Below are 26,770 nucleotides of genomic sequence, written 5' to 3'. Positions count from 1 at the left end.
AAGTAGCCACGAATATAGCAATATTTAGCATTTTTTGGCAGAAAGTCCTGTGCTTATAGAACAGTTTAAAAGAAAAATATCCTTGGATGAAGCACTTTTGAACCAAAAAAAAAATCAATTAAAAGTGTCTAAAATGCTAACCAATCTAATAATAAATCTAATAATATTTTTGCAAAATCACAGTTAATTATTAAAATATAAAAACCACAGATTAACACCATCCACAAAGAAAAGCTAACCAAAGCAACCCAAATGCTAACCAATCTAATATTTTGCAAAATCACAGTTAATTATTAAAATATAAAAGAAAACTACATGATCCAATGCTTTTTTGTTTTGAATCAGCCCTATTTACGTAAAGCTTTAATAAAAAAAACAAGAATAAGTGCAACATTCCGAGGTACTTATAGTTTACAAGAACCTATATTATCTATTCTACAAGAATTGTTATTCCTTCGAAAGATGTTTTACCCCACCCAGCACCCCTATTCGCTCCCGGGTCCCTTAAGCTTCTAAACTAAAAAAAATGTATGAAAAACAAAGTGCACAAAATGACATTGACACATTTCTGCAGGAATTTTTTTTGTATTTCTTTGCTCGTAAAGGCTCGTATAAAACAAATATAAGTTCATTTTTCATGTAACTGATTTCGGCTATTCTAAAGTTAAAGCATTTTTTTATGTAAAATAAAAATAAAAATTTCCGCAGGCACTTTTTTGTGTTTTTATGTTTAGAAAAATGTCTAAAATTCACCCCGAAGATTAGTTTTGATTTTTGATGTAACAGATTTCGGCTATACTAAAGTCCGAAAAATGAAAATGACGCATTTCCGCAGGAAAATTTTTGTATATTTGTACTCCTGACGCCTTCTAAAAAAGTCATTTTTTATATAACAGATTTCAGCTAAACGAAAGTTGAGCCGTAGTAAGTCATTGGAACAATCTCTAAAAAACAACCCAACTAGCATGATTGCCAACTGTACATTGTCATTTATTTTACGTATTCAAGCTCTATTGTATACTAATTATTGTAATAGTACAATTTTCTCAGCGAAAGCTGTACAATTTAAAATCGTCCGATGCAGCGTTCTACAGTCGACATTGCCATGTTTGCTTCGAGAGCGATGTGTGTTTATTTTTCTATTTTGTAAGAAAAAAAGGATAGTTTGCAGACCACGTGAAAAAAACGCACGTGTACAAACGGTATCTATGTTTTAACGGTAACTGGAATTGTGGTAATATACAGATTTTTTCCAAGTGGATGAATTCTGCTAATATTTACGTTAGATACCTATACGTACGTACTTGCATTAGCAGTACATATGTATAGGATGTGTAGGAAGAAAATCAGAAAATGAATCATAAGTTTTATCTTTTTATATTTTTTCAGGTTTTAATATTGTAACTATAAAGTAAAAAACTTAAGAGTCCATTCCACTAGTCCGAAAAAGTAGCAAAATAAGCGTTCGGCATTTAACGTTTTATGTCAAACTGGCTAGGTATTTTTACACAAATGACGAAGGAAATTAAAGATAAAGGATTATACCATATCCGTATTGTAGAACATTTTTAGACAACTTCTTTATCTTTAAGATTTTGATGATGGTCAAACGTCAATAAAATATTCCTTATGTTTGGACGAAATTTTCTCGAAAATAAAGACATAATTTAAAATTCCGTTGCAATACAGAAATAGATTGAAGTTTTGTGATTACAGTGATATATAATTTATATGGTTTTGTAACAAATTGCTCGCTATTTTATGGCAAATGCTGAAGTTCTGCAAACCTTAATCAAGCCTTAATCAAAGCACGTGTGTTTGGAATTTTGAATGTGGCTTAAGACGACAGGATCGGGCTAAGCCTTAGGCAGATTTCTGAAATATAACATATATTTCCTTCAGCCACACACCCGCTTTACCCGACCCCTAAGAGCGACCCGAACAGTACAGCGTAATAGACCCTTAAGATTCTTTTTGTGATTTTCTTTGCCATATTGCCTTGTCACTAATTGATAGTAGAGTTAGAGGCTTATTAAAGAGCTAAAATCAAGCATCATTGGGGAGTTTTTAACATCTGTTTATCACTGAAACTAAATCGTTCATAATAGAGATACTTAAAATAGATAATAATTACTTAGTGCTATATTAGTACTTTTTTTGTTATTTTAACCAGATACCAACATTTGATTTTGGTGTTACAACATTTTTATTAAACATCTAAAAAAAGGCTTTACGTCAATATTTCTTGTAGAATACTAGTTGTCTCATACTGTTTAAGGTTAATGAAAACAATATGTCACATTTGACAGGATACTTTCAATAGACAAATGTATTTTGACGTAAAATTAATGAACTACGGTTGACGTTCTGTTTTCTATCTATTGAATACCAACTGATATATTACTTTTTTCAAGTACCTGGGCCAGACTTTAACGGCAGGGTGCACACTTCTTTTTGCTCACGCAAAAATAGACAGAGATTTTTAGGGTTTCTCATAAACTGATAAGTCTTTAACTGAGAAGTGAATAGTGTTTGTTGAACACTTGATTTCTTATCGGATCGATTATACTACATTGTATATTTAATTCCATTAGAAGAATCAAAATACAGAGTGGAATGATAGATAATCGATCAATCATATTGAGATTCAAGGAGCATATGGCTCAATTAAGATGTGACAAGGGTGATGAATAGTGCGTTGCTCAATGTATTTCAAAAAAATACATAAACTGAATTATATAAATCGCTGCTTAGATGTGATGTATTAGTACACCAAAATCAATAAATTGTAGGCAGAGTATGAAAAGAGATAATGGTCCTATTCTTTTCTTTCTAGTTTTCTGTTGTAGATTGTAGTAAGTTGTATTATGAGGGAGAAAGTTAATTACCAAGACCTTACAGACTTATTGTTCCCCCCTTTCTTGAGTTATAACTAATCATACAATCTCAGGTCTAGGTCTTTTTTAAAAAAAGACAGTACTGAGACGGTTTTACAGAGGTTAGTTCTCCATCTCCGATATCAGTCGTACCAACGAATGTTGTCGTTGGCACGAATGTTGTCGTTCCGGTGTACTCATTGATGAGGTGTTCTGTTGTTTCCACATTTTCCCCACAGAATCTGCATTTGCCGTTGTTTCTTAGCTTCAATCTACTGAGCTGTTCATTGGCGAGACAGGTAGGTGACGAGAACCTTTTGGTAAATTGCGATTGATTTGAAATTGCAAATTTTAATTAAGAACCACTGAAAAATTAATATGTGAAGGTACCTATATAACTAAGTATTGTTAAATTAATTTCTATTTATTTACACCAATCAATTTTTAAAGTAGGTATACAAATCATGGTTTCCGTGAGTTATCATAAAAATATAGCAATAAAACACAATAAAGAATAAAAGAATAGAACAATAACAAATAGAGAGGTATACATTCAAAATCTTACTTAAAAAGATAAAGAATCATTGAGTCTCCTGTAATTTAAAAACTTAATTTGTTCATTTCAAACATTTCGATATTTTTAATTTATAAGACAAAGACAAAAAACTTAAAAACGACTTAATAACATTTTTAATGTCTTGACACATCTGACACATTGCTGGGCCTCATTATATCATAATTACGTGGGAATATTGTAATAATAGATGCATCAAATGAGACTTAGCAAACTGTTCATAGAAAAACGCTGAACATCTGGACTCGGCCTACAAATTTGTCACATAAGGAAAATTTAATACATCCTTGAAATATTTGCATGGTTCGGAATTTAAATAATGTGAAGTGCTAATCTAATTACCATATTTTTCTATGGACATATGTAGGTATTGTATGTTTATATATGACGCCTCCGTAATAAATTCCTTTCAGATATTTTGAGAATAATTTCCAACGGTAATTTATTTTATTCATCTAATCATCAAGGAGTTTCTAAAAGAACATAAATGTCTTTTTTTTTGGCTAAAATGAATACTTGACTAGTTTTCAAACTAGCCAGCTATTTTGCAAACAAACAGCACAACCACCACCACAAACTGACACCTAACCAACAAAATAACAGCAAACAAGTATCAATTTTAGCCGTAACATACGTATTTCCATTGTCAAAAATCTAATGAGATAAATGGTCCTTTACTTATCTGTAGTTAAAAAGAATTCGAACTGGGCGTTGCTTTGTGTTGTGACAATTTCAAATGTTAATAACATTGTCGAAAAATGTTAATACGTATAGGAGGGCGTAATGTTCAGTAGTCTCTCAATGTAGAGCCACTCAACACAACACAAGACACTACTGCGGCTGAGCCATTTTAGAATTAGAATGAGTGGGAAGGGGGTTAATCACTGCGACCTTGCAGATCTATTGTGTCCCCTTTCTTGAGTTTCTTGTTTGATAATGGCTTTGACAAAAGTCAGGTTTTACAGAGGGTAGTTCTCCATCTCCAATATCAGTCCGACCAAAGTTCATGGCACGAATGGTTGTCGTCTCGGTGCACTCAGTCGGATGAGGTGTTCTGGTGTTTCCCCATTTTCCCCATAGAATCTGCATTCTTCTTAGTTTCAATCTACTGAGATGTTCATTGAAGAGACAGGGTCCTGTTAAAAACTCCGTGACAATTCGAAGATTGTTCTTACTTAAATCCAGGCAGATTTTTCTTGAACGTAAGCCCTCAGAAACTTCTTCGAGTGTCTTAGACCGTTGCAAGATTCCCATTCCAGGTTGCGAATGGAGTCTTCCAAGTTCTTGAGTTCTGCTTTTAGTTGGTTACCACTTAAGAAGCAAAACGGTTCTGGTCCAGTTAGTGGAGTGTTCGCTTCTTTTCTAGCTAGATCATTTGCTTTTTCATTGCCTAACCCTTGGTGAGCAGGCACCCAGAGTAGGAGGACTTTATTTTCTTTGCCTAATTTCTTCAGCTTCTCTATGCATTCTTTGACCAATTTCGAATTGATTGATACTGAGTTGATCGCTTTTAACGCTGCTTGACTATCATCTTTCGATAGCGTACAGCTGAGCCATAATAGGGCCCTTATATAGCCAATGCAATTCGTTCTGCAAGGTTCTATTACTATTTTCTTGTTTAAGAACCTATATGAAGAAAGATTGCATCTTTTCTGTCTACAAATAAATCACTTTTATATACACCTATTATCCAAGCATATCTGTATAAGCCATATAGTCGTTTTAAATTTACTATTGTTGACATTCAGCTGTCTAATTTGACTAGTCGACGACTGTTATAGGCCTCTTCAAACACCATCGTCGTCGACGACGGTCGGCTTCAACGTGTGCGGTTAATCATTTTTCTTATTTGTTTAGCAGTCAATTTAAATGATTTACAGTTAGGCGGTTCGCGAGACCTCGACTCCGTCACGAAAAGTACCGATTTCACTATTCGTTTTTTCGGACTTAATTGATGATAATTGATTGTCGGCAGTGGTTCGAGAGACCGCTCTTAACCTCAGTTTCGAAGTTGTTGTTAATGGGCCGAGGAGCTATTCAGAAGTCCCTAATTAAACAATGTCAAGTTTCATATTATTGGTTATTTAATACGTCTGCTTAATGACGTAGTTTTTTCGCTTTCGAACTGTGTTGTGGCTTTTACTTGGATGGAAGTTCGTCTTAAAATGATTTATTTGAGTAATTGTATTTGAAAATGATAATCCGTATTGAAATGGATGTAGGTCTTTTACAGCTTTCTTAAAAAGAGCCTACGTATTTCATCAATGAAAAAAAATTACTTTATTGATTATTTGGACAATTATAAACAGGAAAATAGAAACATTATTAAAACACTACCAAACCATATTTTATTTAGAAAACATTAAACGAAATTTAAAATTAACTTTTTTATTTTTTAAGATAAAAAACGAGATTCGGTATGTTAGTATATGACATAAATTAAGACTGATTGACGTATTTAATTGTTTTCGGTCACTTCCTGCTTTACCGGAAATGACTACAACTTTTAATTTTTAAATGACTCGGTATTTTTTTACTCCATTTGAAAATTATATTCTGAATAGAATGACATATCATATGTCAACTTTTGACATTTTCTTTAAAAATATAGCATTTTAAATTTCAATATAGAGTGCTATGGCCATTAAATGTAACGATAGTTTGACTCGAAATACCAAGTGTGTGGTACCAAATTATTCGTAATTTTTTTTTTAAATATGCTAATAAGCTATCCTCGTTATTTGAAAAAATTGAGTTATGATTAAAATTACGATTTGGATATATTTTAATCGGCCAGGAAAAAACATGAAAAACATTAGACGATCAAATCTATTTTTCCAAGGCTCCTTGATAGAAAATTAATTGTTTTAACATAGCCATGGCTCGCTAGAGTAAAATTGAACATTCTATTCAGAATAATCATTTTCTACCAAATAAAGTAAAAGCATACCGAGGGTGTCATTTAAAAATCAAAAGTTGTAGTCATTTCCGGTGAAACAGGAAGTGACCGAAAAAAATTGAATACATCAATTAATCCTAATATATGTCATATACTAACATACCAAATCTCGTTAATTTATCTGAAAAAATAAAAAAAATTATATGGGTGAGACACTTTTGAGAAACCCCCGGTATATAACTTACAATTCCATACATATGAGGCATTTCAGAAAAAATGGAATGAAAAATAGAAAGAGAATACAATGTTTGTCTAATTTTCCAAGACTATTATCTATTTTGACCAGATATTATTGTGTGAATTATTTGATTTTAGAATATATTTTACATAAAGGATATTTAAGCTACTCAACTAAAAACGACGCTAGATAAAGTTTTTGAATGCAGACTAAAACTGCACTAAATGTAACTGAAGACGAATGGAGCATCACCGACGCTTGGTATCAGGAATGGACGTCGAAACAAAACAGTAACATGCCCCATCACCATCCCACCACCAGGTTTTGACTTACTCAGGAAAACCTGGTGCACGCTAAATAGAATTAGAACGCAGCATGGCAGATGCGCCTATACTTTAAAGTCCAAGCCCCACCTGCGAGTGCGGCAAAACTCAAACCATCAAACATATCGTGGAGGAATGCCTTGAAACGGCTTATAACGGCAGACCAAAAGATTTCCTATTGGCAACTGCAGAATCAATAGATGATATAAATTTGTTAAATGTTCGTTTGTAATTTTTTTCTTTCTTTTTGTCATATACGTACTTTGTATCTTAATATGCCATACGCTAAATAAATAAATAAATGCAGACTTTGATCATAGCATAGAAAACACCTTTTGATCATAGCGACATGCAAAAAAACTTGTATCTGAATTGATGCTAGGATTATTTAGGTGACATTTAAAAAAAATATAACTGCCACAGGCTGTGTGGTAAATGACGACCGTAAACCTAATTGATCAGATAGGAGAGGAATAAAATTATGATTCTTCTAGTACCCCTACCAGAGATTTTATAATAACAGAATCTGATTTATCTGTGACTCCGAGGTATGGCCCGCAGGGAATAAAATATGTATGGTATACCAAGTGATAGACCATTGCGTTTTTAATAGCTGCATAGCATGGTGTGGTTGTAATAAAGACTAAGAACAATAAAACGGGCAGTGATCTACAGAAACGATCGTAAAACTGGGTCTGGGTTAGAACACATGCGAGAATTTGTTCTGTCTGAGAAATCTAAAATTCTATAGAAGAATAAAAACATAATTACTTAAAGGTACATAGTCTTTAGAAAAAACTTGAAGTCACTGGAAAATTTATAGATCATTTTTTTACAAAATAGCATGGAGACATAGAAAGTAACAGTAGCATAGCTCCAAATTGGCCTACCTCAAGATGGTAACTTGCCACCACTGTTAAACATACGTTATACCAATGATATACCAAACCAAACCAAATTTATAATGGGACACACATATAAAGAGACTAAAAAAAGAAAACGCCAAAACAATTATCACACTGCTAAAATAAAAAAAATATTGTACCAAATATTATAACAAAAATTTAAGAAACCAATATACAATGCGTTAGTTTCATCTAAGAATATAATATTTAATTAATACGTGGATACGATAGAAAAAAGCATTAACATGCTACAAAGACAACAAAATAAAATACTACAAATTATATTTAATCTACATAGACTAAGACCAACAGAGGAAGTATACCAAAAAACAAAAGAACTGAACATAAGATAAATAATTAATAAAATGTTATAATCAAAAAAATAAAAAAAAATAATAAAAACAACTATATTTGACAACTAATAAACAAATACACACTTACGAAACTAGAACAAAAAATCAGAGATCAGAGCAGCCAAGGAATTAAGAAAACTTCACAAAAACTAATAACAGAAACTAAAACAAAAACAATATGTATACACAAAGAAATAACACAATTTAATCATAAAAAAATTATGAAGAAAATCAAAAACATGACATAAACTAGCGAATATTAGTAGACGACATCGACCAACTTATAAAAAAAACCAATACCTTGGATAATACCATCTGCCCAGGGAGAGTCTTAAATGACTTCAAACTGTTGCAGACGATGAAGGACGTAAACGACAATTTCGACGAAGGAAAATCTAATTAAAAGTATTCAGATGTACGTATTATACAGTTTTATATAGTTTTGTTAATACATAAATTATTGAAAGCGAAATTATTTAACTAAACGAAACAACTAATCTAAACGACTCAATGCTACATCCACATCTTTATGCACTGGAGTTTGAACCCCAACGTTTATCTTTAATTTAAATTTAAATATAAATTTAATTTTTACACTATTTATCTTTAATTCATAGATATAACAATTACACTTGCTAAATCAAGTAATAAGAGTAAGTGATAAGAAAAGTAATAAGAAACTGAAATATCTAGTTGCATTCCCCCAACAACCTCCGTATCTAATCTTTCCTATCTTCTGGGAATTCCGCAACACCAACCGAGCTCAAGTCGCCGAGTGATGGATTTTTCTATTAAAAAAATCCTCTTGTCCGCGAGCTTAAGCTATATGTACCGGGAAAGGAGACTGGTTCTCGCCATATTTGGACCGTTTTTTTCTTGGAGTTCGAGAATTGGCCAGAGGAATGTTGTGCGGAAGAAGAGCGTCGAAAGGCGCATTGTAAGATGTTTATTCTGTACTGCGAAATCGCCTATTTTTTATTCTGATTCGGTCGGATTCTTTTGTTCGGAGAGGTGAAAACAAAATGTTTTTAGTTTATATTTCATATCGTGTGTTGAAGCTCTGATCTAGACGTGGGGAATTCCATGTAGATTTTAAATATTGTGAAAAAGTAACCATTTTTTAGAGGAAAAGTTGCATGAAGCTTATTACAGAATTCATTTAAATGATTCAAATTAAGTATTCATTTTGAATAGATTCTACAAATTAATGTTTTTTAGATATGTAAAATTAAGCTAAAACATGCTACAAAGAATAAAATACCAAAAATAATATTTAATCTAGGTAGACTAACGCCAACAGAGGAAGTATTTTTGGTATCTAACAGAAGAACTGAACATAAGACAATTAACAAAAAATCATAATTATAAATCCATAAAAATAATAAAATATAAAATCCTTAAGCGACTGGCATACTGATTAATCGATCCTGCTCAAACCACTCAACGTAAGAAGCTCAATTTTGGCATACAGGTTGATTCTAGGGTGTAGAGGTTCGATAAGAAGGGATTTTTGGAAATTCCAGTTCCAAGAGGGTGAAACCACCCCTCAAATATTACAATATTTTTTATTTAAAAAACGGTCAAGTTTCCGAAAAAACGCTTAAACACGAATATTTTATTTTGTTCTTTAACGTATTTTAAGATTTTTTAAAAATGTATACAGGGTGTTTTGAAAAATCTGGTCATTGATTAATCACGATCCTGCTTAAAGCGCTTGACGTAAAAAGCTTTTTTGGAAAACAGATTGACTTTAGGGTGTAGAGGTTCGATAAGAAGGGATTTTTCGAAACTCGACTTCTAAGGGTGTGAAACTATCCCTCAAATATTAAAATATTATTTATTTAGAAACCGGTGAGTTTTTCGGAAAAACTCTTAAACACGTATATTTTATTTTGTTGTTTTACATATTTTAAAATTTTTTATAAATTTATACAGGTTGTTTCATAAAATATGACCAATGAGTAATAACGATTCTGCTTAAACTGCTTGACATTTTAAGGTTTCTCGAATCTCAAATTCCAAGAGGGTGAAAACGCCCCTCAAATATTACAATATTTGTTATTTAAAAAACGGTTAGTCTTTCGGGAAAATGCTTGGACAAGCATACTTTATTTGGTTTTTTACATATTTTGAAATTTTTTAAAAAATCATACAGGGTGTTCCAAAAAGTTGGGTAATTTCTTAACCACGATTCTGCTTAAACTGCTTGACGTACAAAGCTTATTTTTGGCAAACGGATTTTTGGAAAGTCAAATTCCAACGAGATGAAACTACCCCTCAAATATTACCTAGTTATATAATAATATCGACATTTTTCTCATGCTGACATAAATATGAGAAAATTTTATCCAGTTTGTATGTTAATGGAAATTCTTGCTTTGCTTTATCATCACCATTACAAATGATTAATTCGACGCGAACGAAGTCGCTGGTACACGCTAGTTAAATTATAAAAATTTTATGAATATCTTCCACTTCTATGAAAAGTAAATATTTCAGGTCTATGACTTCAGCAAATATATTATAAGACTATACTGCTAGTAAGGAACAGAAATTGAAGCCAATTTTTTGAGATGGAAGTATATAAAATCCAAAATCTACATAAGTCGGTCCTCTTCGTTCAACAGTTTTGAACTACGCAAGCGTGCGAAGTGCTTAGCGATTAGTTGATTTATTTCATAGTAACCAATAGAAGTAGTTTTCTAAGTTCGTATCTACCACGTAAATCAGTTTAGCGTCTGACTATTCGCGCCTTAACTTTTAAATTTAAATTTAGTCTCTGACATATTTAAATAAAAACAAGAAACGGATAGAGATGATGTATATCTAAAATAACAGGTTGAAATAATGCCACTACCAATAAAAAATAATATATTATACGTTATTAATATTTAGAGTTTAAAATTGTGCGCGCGCAGGTGACAGCGTTCAGCGATGAAGTAGACGAATCAGATCGTTTTATTCGGCGCGTGCGCACGAAAATCCTGTTGGACCAAAAGGATAGACTTATGCAAGATTGATATTCGTATTTCTATTCTTTGGCTTCGCTTTCCAGTCATTGTGTAAATGCGGTACTAGCAATATATTCTTATAATATATTTGGATTTCGAGAATAAAGGCTGAGTATCTCATTAAGTACTGAAAAGAAAAATCTAAAAATAAAAAGGCATTTTTTGTAAAATGCTACTACGTTAGAATCCAAACGGATATCAGCTTGTCTGAAATTTTGATCGTATTTAAAATTCACGGTGTGTGCGAATTATGTGGGTTAGTGTTTTACCAAAACGGAAAAGGCAGATTCTTGAATATTGTACCAATTTTTGTAAGAAAAAATACTGTAGACGGTCATTGGTTCCCGGCCTATTAGTACTTTTCGTCATAAAGATAGCCAAGGGCGATGCAAACAAAGAACCTGTCCCCCGTACGGCCCAGACTCGACACCTAGCGACCTTGCGCCAAGAGCGATAAGAGCTGGTCAGTCGCCTGCTCGCAGCCCTGAACTCGCGATGCGACCGAGAGATAAATAAATCGTATGCGCAACATCTGATGCTGCAGATTCGTTGCGATGGCAGAGAAAAGGCGTTTCGACTTCTTGAGAAACGAGACAGAATAAAATACAATGGCACAAATCGATCGCTCATGGCAAATATCCACAAATTGTGCCGTTTACTTTTGACAGTCCTGTTAATCTTGATTTCTCCTGTTTCTTGTATGTATTGAATATCGTATATTTTTATAACAATACATTTTCATTTATTTGTTACGCTACTTATTAACTACATAGTTTACACAGTTTTTAAAAAAATCCATATCAAGATTTCTGTTAGATACTTTATAGTCAATCCTCTCATTTTTGTAAAATAAAGAGCGAATATTACCTAATGCACATATTTTAAATATATTTATAGGGCAATAGTGAGGGGCGAAACTGGTATTTAAAAGCAATATTTGATTGATATTCCTTTAAAAATAAAACTGCATGTATTAAAAAAAAGTGTATGCCTAAAAGTCATAAGCCGGATAAATCTATGCGCCCAATTGTTTCAGCTCTGGCTCTCCGACTTAAAATTTGGCAAAATGGTTATAAAGGGAGTTCGAAAATTTACCTAACCAGAACATCTTTTTCAGATTACAGTTGGTGTCACAATAGCAAAATAAAAACACTAGATCACCACAATGCATCAAAACTTGTGCCTGCTCACCAAGGGATAGAAGGCAATGAAAAAATAAATGATCTAGCTAGCAAATGAACAAATACTACACTAACTGGACCAGGACCGTTCTGCTTTCCAAGCGGGAACCAACTGAAAGCGGATCTGAAGAATCTGGAAGACTCCATCCGTAACCTGGAATAGGTGTCCTCCAACGGTCTAAGACACTCGAAAAAGTTCCTCAGAACTTAAGACCGAGAAAAATCAAAGATTTTCCTTGATTTAAGTAAAAACAATCTTCAGATTGTCACGGGGTTTCTAACAGGACACTACTGTCTCCTCAACGAACACCTCAGTAGGCTGAAGCTGATAAACAACGGCGAATGCAGATTCTGTGGGGAAAATGGGGAAACAGCAGAACACCTTATCACTGAGTGCGCCGAGACGACGGCCGTTCGTGCCATGAATTTTGGTAAGGATGATGTCAAGGATGGAGAGCTGGCCTCTGTGGCGCCGTCTCAGATACAGGCTTTTGTTAAACTGTATGACTGTATAATGAGTTATAGCTCGTTATAATTCAAGACAGGGGAACACACAATAGATCTGTAAGGTCGCGGTGATTAACTAAAACATTCTACATACACCAAAACACATTTACCTTTACACTTGACACGCGTTTTGCTAACCATGTTAGCATCATCAGCAGATGATTAAAACTAGGTTAATAACTTAGTTTTAATCATCTGCTGATGATGCTAACATGGTTAGCGAAACGCGCGTCCAGTTTAAAAGTAAACATGTTTGTAAAAAGCGTATTGTGATGATTTAGTGTTTTATTTTGCCTCTCTTTCTCAGTTAAAAACAATATAGAGTTCATTAACAAAAGTAAAAATATATCATTACATGATGGTGAAATTTTTGTCTCCTTTGATGTATCTTCGTTGTTTCCAAGTGTCCCAATTCGACATACTTTAGGCTACTTCAAGAAATTACTGAACGCGATTGGTCTCCACAACAAAACTGTAATTCAATATATAAACTTACAACTTATAACAACTTTTTTGAACAGCGGGAATGTACGGTAATGGGTAATCCATTGTCTACATTTTTGGCTAATTTATTCATGAGCAGGTTAGGTTAGGTTAGTTGAAGTAGAGGCTAAAATAAGTTAGAGTATTTTCCAAGAGTATGGTTTAGGTATGTAGATGATTTTTTACCGTCTTTGACACACATTTTGACACCATAGATAATTTTATTTCTAAATTAAATAATCGTCTGCCTTCCATTAAATTTACCTATGGGAACAACGATAGATGACCATTTCTACATGTATTAGTTATTAGAAATATTAATAATTGCCTGGAATTTGATTTCTATAGAAAAAATACCACTACACGCAGATATATTCCTAATGAGTCATATCATAGTGTTGAACATAAGATGGCTACTTTAAATTTCTATGTTCATTGATTACTTACCAACGAAAGATATGAAATACAAAGAAATAACATTAGGAATGTAGCTGTGTGTAATGCATATTCTACTTCATTAATTATTGACAAAATAATTAAAAAACGTAAGTATTGGGGATATATGGACAGAAGGACATAGTGAAGGAGAAGTAAAAAACGAAGATATTTAAAATAAGGAGTTTCAGAGAGACCTTAAGAAGACGGAATGGAATATATGTGTATCGGCGGCGAATAGAACAACAACAGCAAGAGATAACACTGCCAAAAATATAAATATCTTGGCATGCACATTTTACCAACGATGGTACCCTTGATGAAGAAATTAAGTACAGAAACAACCAGAAAAAATAAGCAATTAGACAACTCAACAGTATTCTATGAGATAAGGCAGTATATCAAAACAAAACAAAACAAACACAAAATTTATAACAGCATAGTTAAAACCATAATTAGTTATGGTAGTGAAGTATGGCCTTAGAAAGAAAGAAAAAACCTTAAGTCACTCGAAGCTACAGAAATGGACTTTTGGAGGCGCGCGGCCGGGAAATCGAAACTGGATAGAGTAAGAAATAAGAGAATTCAGAACACCATGGGGGTTAAACACAGAATAACAGAAGATATCAAAATTAACCAACCCAGGTGGTACGAGCACGTACAAAGAATGGAAGAGAGCAGAATCTCAAAGAAAGTACTCAATTGGACACAACAAGGTAAAAGAAAGAGAGGGAGACCTAGACGGAGTTGGAGAGAAGGAATAGACGAGTACATCAGAATAAGAAGATAGACGAAAACCTATGGGCAGACAGAGAAAAATGGAGACTGGAAATCAGAAGACGGCGAAGAACGTTATGAACTGATTTGTGTATATAATTTCAGAGAGACAGAGGAGGCTAGGAATGGAGCTGGTGAAGAAAGCACTCAAAGCCATTTTCATGGCTGTGTTCTGGATTACGTCTACTTAATAAGTAATTATTAAATAATAATTTTTAACTATTACACTTTAAAAATGAGGTTAAAACTTCTGGTAGATTATCAAATTGTTGGGGAAACTTAATCATTAATAACTTATCTAAATAATCAAAAGCAACTTAAAAAATATCGTCCAGAAAAAAAACTTAAGCATGTGCGGAGTAAACAATCGGGAGCAAATGAAGTTTAAATCTTGAACAAGGAAAAAGATCGACGTTTTCTTTTAGCCCTTATATCCGAACAAGATACCCTGTCACGGGCACGGGACGGATGATGGATTATCTGTTATAAAAATCTACCCTTAGGAGCATCTTAAACGGAGATTAATGACCTCCTGCTCGATAGGATTAGTTTTCGACTTTTGCAGCAGAAAAAAAGATACTTTCGCCCAAAAGAACTGACCGAAAAGAATGTCTAATGATCTAGGAACTCTTTATATTTTACCCCGAACTTGTAATAAAAAAGTATAGTGTTTTGAGGGCTTTCCATGTCTTTTTTAATTCCAAGTAAATTCTTTAGAACGAAAAATTTATTACACAAGCTTCCAATTATGTACTTAAAACAATTTTGTAGAATGTAGATTGGTATGAGGGGGGGGGGGGTTAATCACAGCGACCTTACAGATCTATTGTGTACTCCTTTCTTAGAGTTAAACTGAAAAGCCCGTATCTGAGACGGTTTTACAGAGGTTAGTTCTCCATCTCTAATATCAGTAGTACCAAAGTTCATGGCACGAATGGTTGTCGTCTCGGCGCAGTCAGTGATGAGGTGTGTGGTGTTTCCTCATTTTCCCCACAGGATCTGTATTCACCGTTGTTTTTTGGCTTCAATCTATTGAGGTGTTCGTTGAGGAGACTGTGTCCTGTTAAAAGCCCCATGACTAGATCGTTTATTTCTTTTATTGCCTTCTATCCCTTGGTAGGCTGGTACCCAGAGTAGGGGGACTTTATTATCTTTGCCTAATTTGTTCAGCTTCTCTATGAATTCTTTAATCAACTTCGTACTTCGTATTGATGATTACAAAGAACGTGTCTTTTGATCCAAAAAGATCGATATGTCACATATCGTGAAACTGAAGCATTATTGGGCCTTTCAAAAACCTTAATCAAAAAAATTAGATGAAGAATTAACTGTAAAAAATAGTTTGCTGACAGTACATTTGTTGACGTAAGAACATAAAGCAATTATAGTTAATTGGTGTCAAAAAACTCTACACCGGTTTAACGCAAGAAACTCAAAAAATATATACAGTATTGTCATACTAATATGTATTATATTAGTATTGTCATGCTAAAAATATGTACAGTATAGTGCATTGTGATGAATCAGATAGATGGTGGCGATATTTGTCTTAAAAACGGGCAATATAGCAACAATTCCTCTGCAAGATCAAGGAACTGTTACTGCTGATTGGTACATATCTCTTTGTTTGTCGGAACTAATTGCTGAGTTTCAAAAAACCAACCCTCAATATGACGAACGATCCTCCTGCTCGAAAAACAATTGAGTTTGTTAAAGCAAGAAAACATCGAATTGTTGGACCATCATCCATACAGTCTCGATCTAAGTCCTAACGACTTTTAACAATTTAATGAAGTATTTTTAGATTTAGATTTGTCTAGGCCTAATGAAGTACTCACCTCTTGGTACTCCAGACTGTTCGCTGGGCGCCAGATATCCCCCGCTTCCATCCTCCGAGCTTCCATAGCCGGCACTACCGAAGGAACTTCCAGAATGGCGGAACTCGTGGGGCACTGCCGGCGGGGCCACCTTCTTGACGGTTGCGGCTGGTTTCGGGGGCCGCGACATGCCGCCCACTGAAAAAAAAAGAGAAAAAATAAATTTCAGTCAATTTAAAAATTTCAAAAGTCATTTATTTTTCAATAAAGGTGACCTTATACGTAAATATCACGTAAAGGATTACAGAGACGTAAGTTTTCCACTAATCATACGAATAGTATTAAGATTAAGTGATAATATAAATACATTGTAAAGAAATCTACAATCTATATTGGATTGATTGAATAGCTTTAGCGCATAATATTATATAGTTCAGTAAATAAGGAAACGAAAAGACCCAAGACTTTTTAAGCGGATTGTGTACCAAATATCTGCCAAAATATACAATTTACTAATTTTTTCTTGGAATAAAAAATGAAGCTTAGGTAATTACCTATAAAAATAGTCTTTATCATTTTTTTACGTAGAATTAGTACCTTGAATTTTCTCTCCAAGTCTTAACGCTCCGGAGATAGATTTCATAAGAGCATCATTGATTCATAGGACAAATTGTATAATAACTCGGCTAAAATTTAATATTTTTTGATGATTTAAAGTTCAAGGTAGAATCAACAGCTATCACAATTTGGAATTTGTTTGAATTTTGTCATATTTTATGACAATAAAAAAACCGGGCAAACATTCGTTGGGCAAAAAAAATTTTTTATTCATATTTTCACTAATAATAGCTTATTTGTCAAGTTTTTTTTATACAATTGTTCTTAGAGTCTCTTTAAGCAACTCAGAAAGTTTGAAGTGTTTGTTTAATCAGATTTTAACAAAAAAAAACAACTATTCGTGAGTTTGGTTTGGTTTGGTTTGGAATTTCCGGAAAGCATCATAAACAAAAGAAAATTGCATAATAAGTTTATAAGTAACAATATCAATGAAGGAGTTGGAAATCAATTTTTTCAAAAATAGGTGTGTTGGTGTGTTGGAAAGCAACTCTTCAGAGTATATTGTTCTTGTCCATTTTACATACATACATATAAAGGATTCTACAGCTCTGGCTGCCTTCCTTCCATCAACCGGGTCCTCCATTCGTCTCGATCATCCCATGTTCCCTCTCGTAGTCCTCTCCGATGCATAGACTCGTCCACTTCATCTCGCCATGATCTTCTTGGCCGCCCTCGCTTTCTTCTTCCAATCGGGCTCCACTCTGTCACTCTGTTAATCCATCTATTTTCCGCCCTTCTAACATGACCGTACCATACCAATCTTTTCGTTTCTATGTACTTTAAGACGTCGGTCTTTCTCCCCATTCTTCTTCTTATTTCCTCATTCGTGACTCGGTCTCTTCTGGTTAGTCCACAGCATCTTCTCCAATACATCATTTCGGTGGCCAGAATTTTTCTTTGGTTGTTTTTGTTTATGACCCATACTTCTGCTGCATATGTCATGATACTCTGAATAATTGTTTCATATATCAATGTTTTAGTCTTTTTCCTGATATTTCTATCCCAGATAACGGAGTGCAGTTGTTGTATACAGGATCTTGTCTGTCCAAGTCTGACATTTATATCTTCTTCCGTAGTTGCGTTTTTCGATAGTGTAAATCCCAGGTATTTAAAGTTATTGGTTCCCTTTATTTCCAGGTGGTCTTCTATTTGTAAATCAGCTGTATCTTCCTCTGTTGTCATGTACATGGTTTTCTTGTCCATTTTCCCGGATATAATGGAGTACCTTCAGTATTTGGCCTGAAATATCAGCATCTAAGGGACATCCTACGTCCCTTGATAGTCCAGGGGTTGTGGAACATGATTTATAGAATTGTGGATGACAATGCTTGTGATATCTAGCACCCGCGCAAAAAAATACTTTTGCAATGTATCCCGTACGATAAACCCGGCCCTGAATTAGGTTCAAAAAACGTCGTCACATTATCCAAGGTTCTTAGCCATTAACCTTCAAATAAATATTAATAAAAAGAGCGTCGACATTTACTTGATATTACATTTCAAAACATTCCAGTTACTAGTTATTCTGATCCATATCAATTTGTAGCTCTATTGAAGAGCACAAGTGAGAACTAGTTTTTTTTTCGCACTTTTCGAAGTTAAAGTTTAAAAGATCCGATAACCGTCTTATTTTAGCGCTTCCAATTAAACCGATCGGACGGTAATATTCATTAAAATAACTTTCAAATGCACTTAGCCGCTCTCCATAAAGAATACGCACTAACCGGTCTCTTGTCTCTTTTAACGGTGCTCTTACTCTCTCGCACTCTATCGCGAAATGCGAAAAGAAAAAACGGACGTCATCAATTAAAGCGGCAAGTTTTATTACTTAAATCCCTCAAGTACCATTCGAAGAAGAAGAAGAAGAAAAACGGAGAGAACGCGACAAAGAAGAAGAAACGCCATTAAATTTAAAAAATCCATTTACACAATTATGCAAATGTGCGTTTGGGGGATCGGTAGCCGAAACACGCCACTGCTTTTTTCCAATAATTACTTTGGCGAAGCGGGCTTAATTGAGAGAGAAACCCGATTCGGCAAATATTGACCAAGGCTTCGTGTGTGGACGGCTTTAGTAAATATTGCGGGTCGAGTTTTGGGAGTTTTGAAGGACGGTATAAGTGTAATAAGAGATATTTTATTTGTAGATATTTTATTTGTCATTACTTTTATGACGTTTGAAAAAAATATATATGAATTAGTTTTATTTACTCTTTCGAGGGAAGGAACTTTCTGTCTTGTTTTTACCTGTACAATCAACCACCGAAGTTAGATACACTATTTTTTTGACACCCTGTATAGAACCATCGACATTTTTAGAACAGTGTTAAATTGTCGATGGTTCCATACAGGGTGTCAAAAAAAATAGTGTATCTAACTTCGGTGGTTGATTATACAGGTAAAAACAAGACAGAAAGTTCCTTCCCTCGAAAGAGTAAATAAAATTTATTCATATATATTTTTTTCAAACGTCACAAAAGTGATGACAATATAAAAAAGTCATTTCAACGCCTAGGCATAAAAGTAAAGCACTTTTACGCCTAAGCATGAATGTACGAAAATATATTATTAAACAATCAACAAAAACATCAAACAAATTCAACGAGCGTAACCATAGTTTCTCGATATACAGGGTGGTCCGAACTGTATTCCGGAAACTTCGGCAGCATATTCTGCAGATAAAAATATGTAAAAATGTTCGTATAAATGTATGTCCTAAAATGCTTATAGTAGTTCTGGAGATACAGAGTGTAGAATTTTCATTTTTATCGATTTTTGCCAAATAATTACTGAAATATCGTCAATATTTAGATGAAAATTGGTGTCTAGGAGTTTTTTGACATGAGAAATTTGATTTTGATGTCAACATGACTCCTATTTGTAGGGGGCGCCACCTATATGTGTTTTAACTATTTTGAAGAGTAATAACTTTCTCTCCGTACTTGTATAAAACTACTGAGTAAAAAAATGTACATTTCCGTGACTTTCTACGTAAAAAATGTTTCTTGGTAAAAATCGCTACGAGCAACCGTTCACAAGATATTTTCAATGGAAATAGTCAATACAGTCATTATTGACTAAAAATAAACATGTTGAGTAGATAGTTATTTGACTGAAATGAGAAATTTGGGAACTTTTTATTTTCTTAAACTAATCATAAGTTTTTCTTCGAAAAAATGATAATAAAACAGTTTCTGGTGAACTTTTGGCACAAAAATATTTCAAATTTAATATATTCTTTGTACAGATACGTCTACAAATGGTCTACAAAAACCGTTGACGTTCTGTTAAAATGACATTATATCCCCCCCCAAGTTATACTTCAAAATTCAACATTACTACCTGATAACAATTACTTAATAAGGTTAAACCAAAAAGCCCCAAACTTTCTGTATGATTACTTTTAATTTGTTTTTAATTTTTACATATGTTGTTTATGTTATGTTCTTTAAAATGAAAGAAGCGATTGCCATACATTACTAACATCTACAACTGCATGAGGAATACATTTATTTTTATTACATTGTATAACACAATATTAATTATTATTGTACACCTTCAATATCTTCACATATCAATTTAAACAACCATACATTTAAAGAGCCAGCCGGTAAAAATAAATAGATACCTACACACTGAAATATCTTTAGTTTTATGTCCTGGCATTTATGCCATTATTTAATTACTTTCTTTGTTCCCTAAAATAACTACCTACATTATCTTAGGAATAGTTTCATTGCCAGACTCTATCCCCCGTCTTTCTTTTGAAATACTCCTCTCCCCAGTGGAAACACTAACCGCATCCTCTCCACGCCAGACCGCTGCGTCGCGTCGTTCGTTCGCTCCCTCGTTCGTTCCTGCAAATTATGGCGTGGCCGACATCCTCTGTCAGGAACGACGTTCTCCTCTATTCTTTACTGCCGCTTTAATTGCGGGGGGACGCTCTTAAAGTAACTCGAGCAATTAGGCGAATATTATGGAAGCCGAACAGTGAGGCCGTTATTTCGAGAGAACGTACGGGTTTCTGTTTGTTCGGCTTCCTTCTGCTCGGTGCAAATCGACCGAGAAAAATAATTATGCAGTTCGGATGCCGTACGAGGCTGCTGCGTCTCCGAAATGACATGCTGGCGGTTCGGTAAATATTCCCCGTGCGTTGTGCTTCCGAGCAATCGTTAATGAGCAAGGTTCAAGACGTATTTCGGTTTGTTTTTTGTTTCAGAAGATTGTTATGAGAGAAAATTGTTATTTCCAACTTTCATATAATAACACGAGCTTCCGGGCACTTCATTTTGTGTTGCCTTGATCATACATGGTCTGTATTATCTTACTTCATTGTTTCACTTCTCTGTTATGGTCTTTTGTGTTCATTAAAGTCATTTAAAGTAGGTACGTTTTGTCGTTCCAATATACGACTCACTGCATTCACAAGGTACCTGGTAGATGCACTCTTATGTTTCTTAATTCCTCTTGGGTATAGCATTTCCGAAGTCAATTGGAAGTAGTGAGACTCTTAATTCCTTAGTCCCAACGACGCGACGGCGACGCCGCCAAAGACACCGATTAAGAGTCCTAATCTATTCCAACTGACTTCAGATAAACTATACCATGCTGAAATTTTTGTGGTCCATCTATTATCCATTCTTCTTACCAGATGTCCTGCCCATTGACATTTGAAAAATTTGACTCTGTGGATGACATCTATTACCTGGGTCTTTTGGCGTATCCACTCTATATATTCTTTTACGGTCTCTCTTGGTTATTCGCAGCATCCTTCGTTCCATTGAACGTTGTGCGATCTGCAGTTTTCTTATGATGTCCGTTTTAAGTATCCAAGTTTCGCATGTATATGTCATGACTGGTAGTACACATTGGTCTTCTTTGGATAGAGTGGCATTCTAGACTTGAATATAATTGAGTTTCTTCCATACTAACTTAATTCTTCTGTGGATTTCTGGTAGTAGAGATCCCGAGCTGTGTATTAGTTGTCCCAAATATACCGTGCTGGCAACTGTTACTTTTGGGTCGGCATTTACATGTGTGGAAGTAAATCGCATAGGGATCTTATTAAGTCGGATTGAGAGAAATGCGACCGACCGACGCGACGCGCGACGGTGTGCTGTTGCGGCGTTGCCGATGCGCCTTTCCCTATCAAGTAAAGTAAAATCACGATCGCAAACCGCTTATTTTTAAAAGACTTTTTTTTTCAAGAGATAACTAGATAAAATCATTAGACATGTTTCTGAGCATCTGAAATGGAATTATAAGGATATCGTTAAGGTGTCATTTTTTTATAACGAGAAAACGTCAGTAATCGCGATAATTTAAAAACTCAACTTTTTAACACATAACAGGCCATAACTCAGGAACCACTTTAGATATTGAAACTTTTTTTATTTTCAAGATCGGATATTTTACAATATCTTTACATAAGAAAAATTCGATAAGGTTGTTTTTTCCATTCAAAAATTGTAAACAATCCATCCATTTACTTTTAGAGCATAGCAATTTTCAGCAATCGTGTAATATTTTTATTGATAAAGATTTTCACATACTGTCTAGAAAGAAAATACAGCAGAAATATTATTTTTTCCTAATAGATTAGACAATCTATTATTTCTAATAGATTTCGAGATATCGATTTTTGAATTCAGAGTTCTAATAGCGCGACCACTATCGAACACCCACTCAATTCCACTTATTTTTACCAAAAATGCAGGTGTTTCTAGCTTGCACTTAAAAAAATTCAAGCTATAGGGAAAATTACAACGACTCGTTAATAAATAAACAACTTAAGTATCACGAGACGTAATTAAATCGTGAAGCTGAACGCATGACGTACATCTTTCCCTAGAACTTTAAGTACTGACAGAGGTATTGATTGGGTCGACCGGTCAACTGCGACAAATCTGCTATATCCCCTTACACGTCTCTTAGCGATGTGCATAGTTTCTCGGTTTATTTCATACGTTTGGCAACGTGTTTACTGTCCTCTCCGTGTTCAGTACATTATAAACGCATTGTACTCTTCTTACATACGGAAATCTCGACCCAAGACTAACCTTTGCCCCAGCCCTTAGTATATATTCTTCTACTATTTCTAGTGTTGTGTTATTTATCATAATGTTTTTTCTTTGCACTAGTTCGTTGTATATACATTACTTTAGTTTTTTGGTGTTGACTATGATAATTGCCGACTGTATTTCCTAGTACAAGTTCATTAATTTGTGCTTGTAGTTCTTCCAGACTATTCTTAAATTCTTACATTACGATTAAATTTAAAATACAGATATATCAAAAATTTAATTAAGCTTCTAAATTAGGAAATAGGAAATACAAACTCAAGCACTCTATGATAAATCGAATCAAAACAAAAAAAACGGTAAAACTGGCTTTACGCTACGAGTCGATCGGGAAAAAAATGGCGCCATTTGAACAGGAAATAAATCAAGCGACCTGTCGTAGAGGTGTGCGTAGGATTTTACTACCAATACCGGTACGAAATAGAAATAAAAAGCGCCAACGACGACGAGAACGGTTAAATAACAATAATAATTAATTTATTATTCACTTTCTAGGCCCGTTGGCTTCGAGGATGAAAAAATTTTGGCGCCCGCCCGATCGAGACCGCGCGTGTGGGCGTCCCGCGTAAAAGTACCCATAAACAACCAGATTTGGTTCTTTAATTCCGAACGAAGTGCTTAATTAACCTGCGCCGCAATTAACTTGGGGTTTGGTTGGGTCGCTGATTTTATAATAAGCCCGTAGTTATCTAAATAACGGGGATTAAACGAATATACAATGACACGTTTCATACGTTAATCGAATATTGTTTTTACATTGGCGTCACGTTACACCCATTTTTATAATATCATAAGTGGAAAAAGGTTGAAAGGCAGACACCAAATATTTCAGTTTATATTTTCGAGAATTTTACTTTTAGTGAAATAAAAATTGGAGAGGTTCAATTCCAAATCAGAAAGCAGGGTGCAATGATTTAAATCAACGGATTTTAAAAACTTATGATAAATCGAAAAATAACTGTAAAAGTTATAAAAACTTTTCCTATAAAGCTATAGAAAAGTATTCCTATAAATATACCCTACACACACCGGAAAAATCTAGGGATATCATTTTATTAAAGTTAAAAATAAATGTTTTGAATAAACAACCACATATTTGTAGACCGATTCTTTCTACTTCGATTGAAACGAAGTAGTCACACTAGTTATTTCTAAATTTGGGATATTTGCAGAAGTGTTTGTGCATTTTTTGTCAAATGTATAAAAAGCAGCTAGCATCAATTGTTCGAATTTAACCTGTACTGGCTATGTTTTTATGATAACTGGCCAGAACTCATTCAAATAACTCTGTTTAGTATTAAACGACATTATGGAGCATAGACATCTTAACAGAGACGAAATGCTAAGGGCCATGTGTATGCTCGAAGCTGGAATGCGCCAAATCGACGTAGCTAGAGCATTAAATACAACGCAAAGTGTAATATCGCGATTAAGTGCACGCTATGCTACCGTGAAAGTGGTGATGTTGCTGAAAGGCACACAGGGCGACATCGCATTACTACACCTCAGCAAGATCATTTTTTACAATTAAATGCTCGACGCCGACCGACTCTTACAGCACCAGAGCTTAGTTTAATTCTCCAGGAAACACATAATGTAACAGTTAGTCCTGACACTGTTTGCAATAGATTAAGAGAGGTCAACTCAAGAAGCAGACGCCCCTGGAGAGCTCAACCCTTAACGAGAGGAAATCGAGAGGTACGATATTTGTGGGCTCAAGATCATGTTCAGTGGTTGAATGAACAATGGGCCAATGTTCTCTTCACGGATGAGTCACGCTTTGGAATTCATCCGGATTCGAGAAAGCGGGAGAGAACTGGGAAATCTTATTCGGTTAGATCATGTTCAGGAAGTGCACCCTTATCAAGGTGGAACAGTTATGGTCTGGGGAGGAGTCCAGTTAGGCCGAAAAACCGATCTCGTTTTTCTTGAAAGGTTTCTAACAGGAATCACATATCGTGATTTAATTCTTGAGCCTGTCGTGTTACCATATGCCAATGATTTTAGGAGAAACTTCATGCATGACAATGTACGGCCTCATGCAGCCAGAGTGGTAAGTGAATTTATCAATGCTCATCAATTAAACATCTTACCCTGGCCGGCACAATCTCCTGACTTCAACTACATCGAGCACGTATGGGACGCGGTCCAAAGAAGAATGTTGAGAATGGGTATGCCTCGTGAAACTCGTAGGGATCTGGTTCGGGCCGTGAATGCAGCGTGGCAGGCTGTACCTCAAGAAGAGATCGACAACCTGATCAGGAGCATGGAGAGACGATGTAGGGCTGTAATGAACAGTAGAGGAGGCCATACCCTTTATTAAGTAAAAATGGTTTTATCTTTTTTTTAATTCACAGTTTAGAATAAAAAAAAATGTGTATTTTTTTTGAGTTCAATAAAAATCAAGGTAAATTTGAAAAATTCGGTAAATTTCGCATTTTTATTTCCAATACGTCCTGTAAACTATTTGTTTATTTTAATTTTATTATATCAGAAATGCAAATAATAAAATTACTGACGATGGCTGGATAAAATTGTAATATCCCTAGACTTTTCCGGTGTGTGTATATCTATTCATCAAATACAAAGTTACCCTTGCTGTTGTAACGTTTAAATACTTTAGTAAATCGGAAAACTATTGTAAAATGTATAACATATAACACATATACCTACATATATATGTTTTTTATTATAGGAACTACAGATGTCGGACGCACTATTGCCGGACCTTGTAGGTACATTACATGCAAAAGAAATACAGGGTCCGGCAATAGTGCGTCGGGTATCTGTAGCTCCTAGAATAAAATACTATTTTATTCTAGGAGCTACAGATGCCCGAAATACTAAAAGGAATTTTGTTTTAAGTACAAGCCTAAAGTATGTACTAGGATGTATTTCAGGAAAATATTTGAAGTTCTCTAGGGTGGCTCAAAGAAGCGTGAGTGAATCGGGATGATTTTTTTTAAATGGAACGCCCTGTATATTATTGCATTTTTGGCTTCCTTTAAGATCACTTTACATAATCCTAAGACATGAGTTCGTGTTTCGATAATTTCTGAGATATTATTAAATAAATAAAAATATTATATATTTTTCAGCCCTTTCCTAAAAAAAGTAGATAAAATATTTTCCTGGAATACATCCTGGTACATACTTTAGGTTTGCACTTAAACAAAATTCTCAAGTTTTTTATTCCAGGAGCTACAGATGCCCGACACACTATTGCCGAACCCTGTATACATGTCGAATCTACTGAAGCTGGCCATTCTTCAGACGTGCAATTTTTTATTCGCAACGCCCATTCGGTAATCTTTGCACGCTATCCGAATGATACAAAATTATACCCATTATCACCTCGGAACAGTATTTACAAGTGATAAAAAAGAGAGAGACGTATCGCGGATAAGAACAGGTCTCGGACATATATCGCGCCATATGTTCGTATCGACAAATTTGGTACAAAAAACTTTCTTAGCAGTTATTTATCTTGCGATTCAAGGTAGATTGTAGGCCGTAACAAGGATCGGTGTTGCCCACCAGACGCCTTTTGATAGTTGAAGTATTTTTTCTTATTTATCGGCCTTCTCACAGAAACATATTGTTATGACACAATGCTGTATGTATGTTGTTGGCGCTATAAAATATATTTTCTTTCTTTTCGACTATAAATAAAAGTATTAGGAAAAAAATAGA

At 34.4% G+C, this 26,770-nt stretch overlaps 1 protein-coding gene across 1 annotated transcript in view; it reads right to left on the bottom strand.

Annotated features, from left to right (window-relative positions):
• Positions 1-26,770, bottom strand: part of LOC115883832 (caskin-1-like) — a 111,437-nt gene that overhangs the window by 46,187 nt on the left and 38,480 nt on the right. Inside the window, 1 exon segment of the mRNA XM_030902239.1 lies at positions 16,401-16,577. Coding sequence (XP_030758099.1) covers positions 16,401-16,577 — 177 coding nt within the window.

This window comes from Sitophilus oryzae, unplaced genomic scaffold (assembly GCF_002938485.1).
Source record: "Sitophilus oryzae breed Bouriz unplaced genomic scaffold, Soryzae_2.0 scaffold_1_pilon_pilon, whole genome shotgun sequence".
Classification (NCBI taxonomy): domain Eukaryota; kingdom Metazoa; phylum Arthropoda; class Insecta; order Coleoptera; family Curculionidae; genus Sitophilus; species Sitophilus oryzae.
This window is presented reverse-complemented; position numbering and strand designations above follow the sequence as displayed.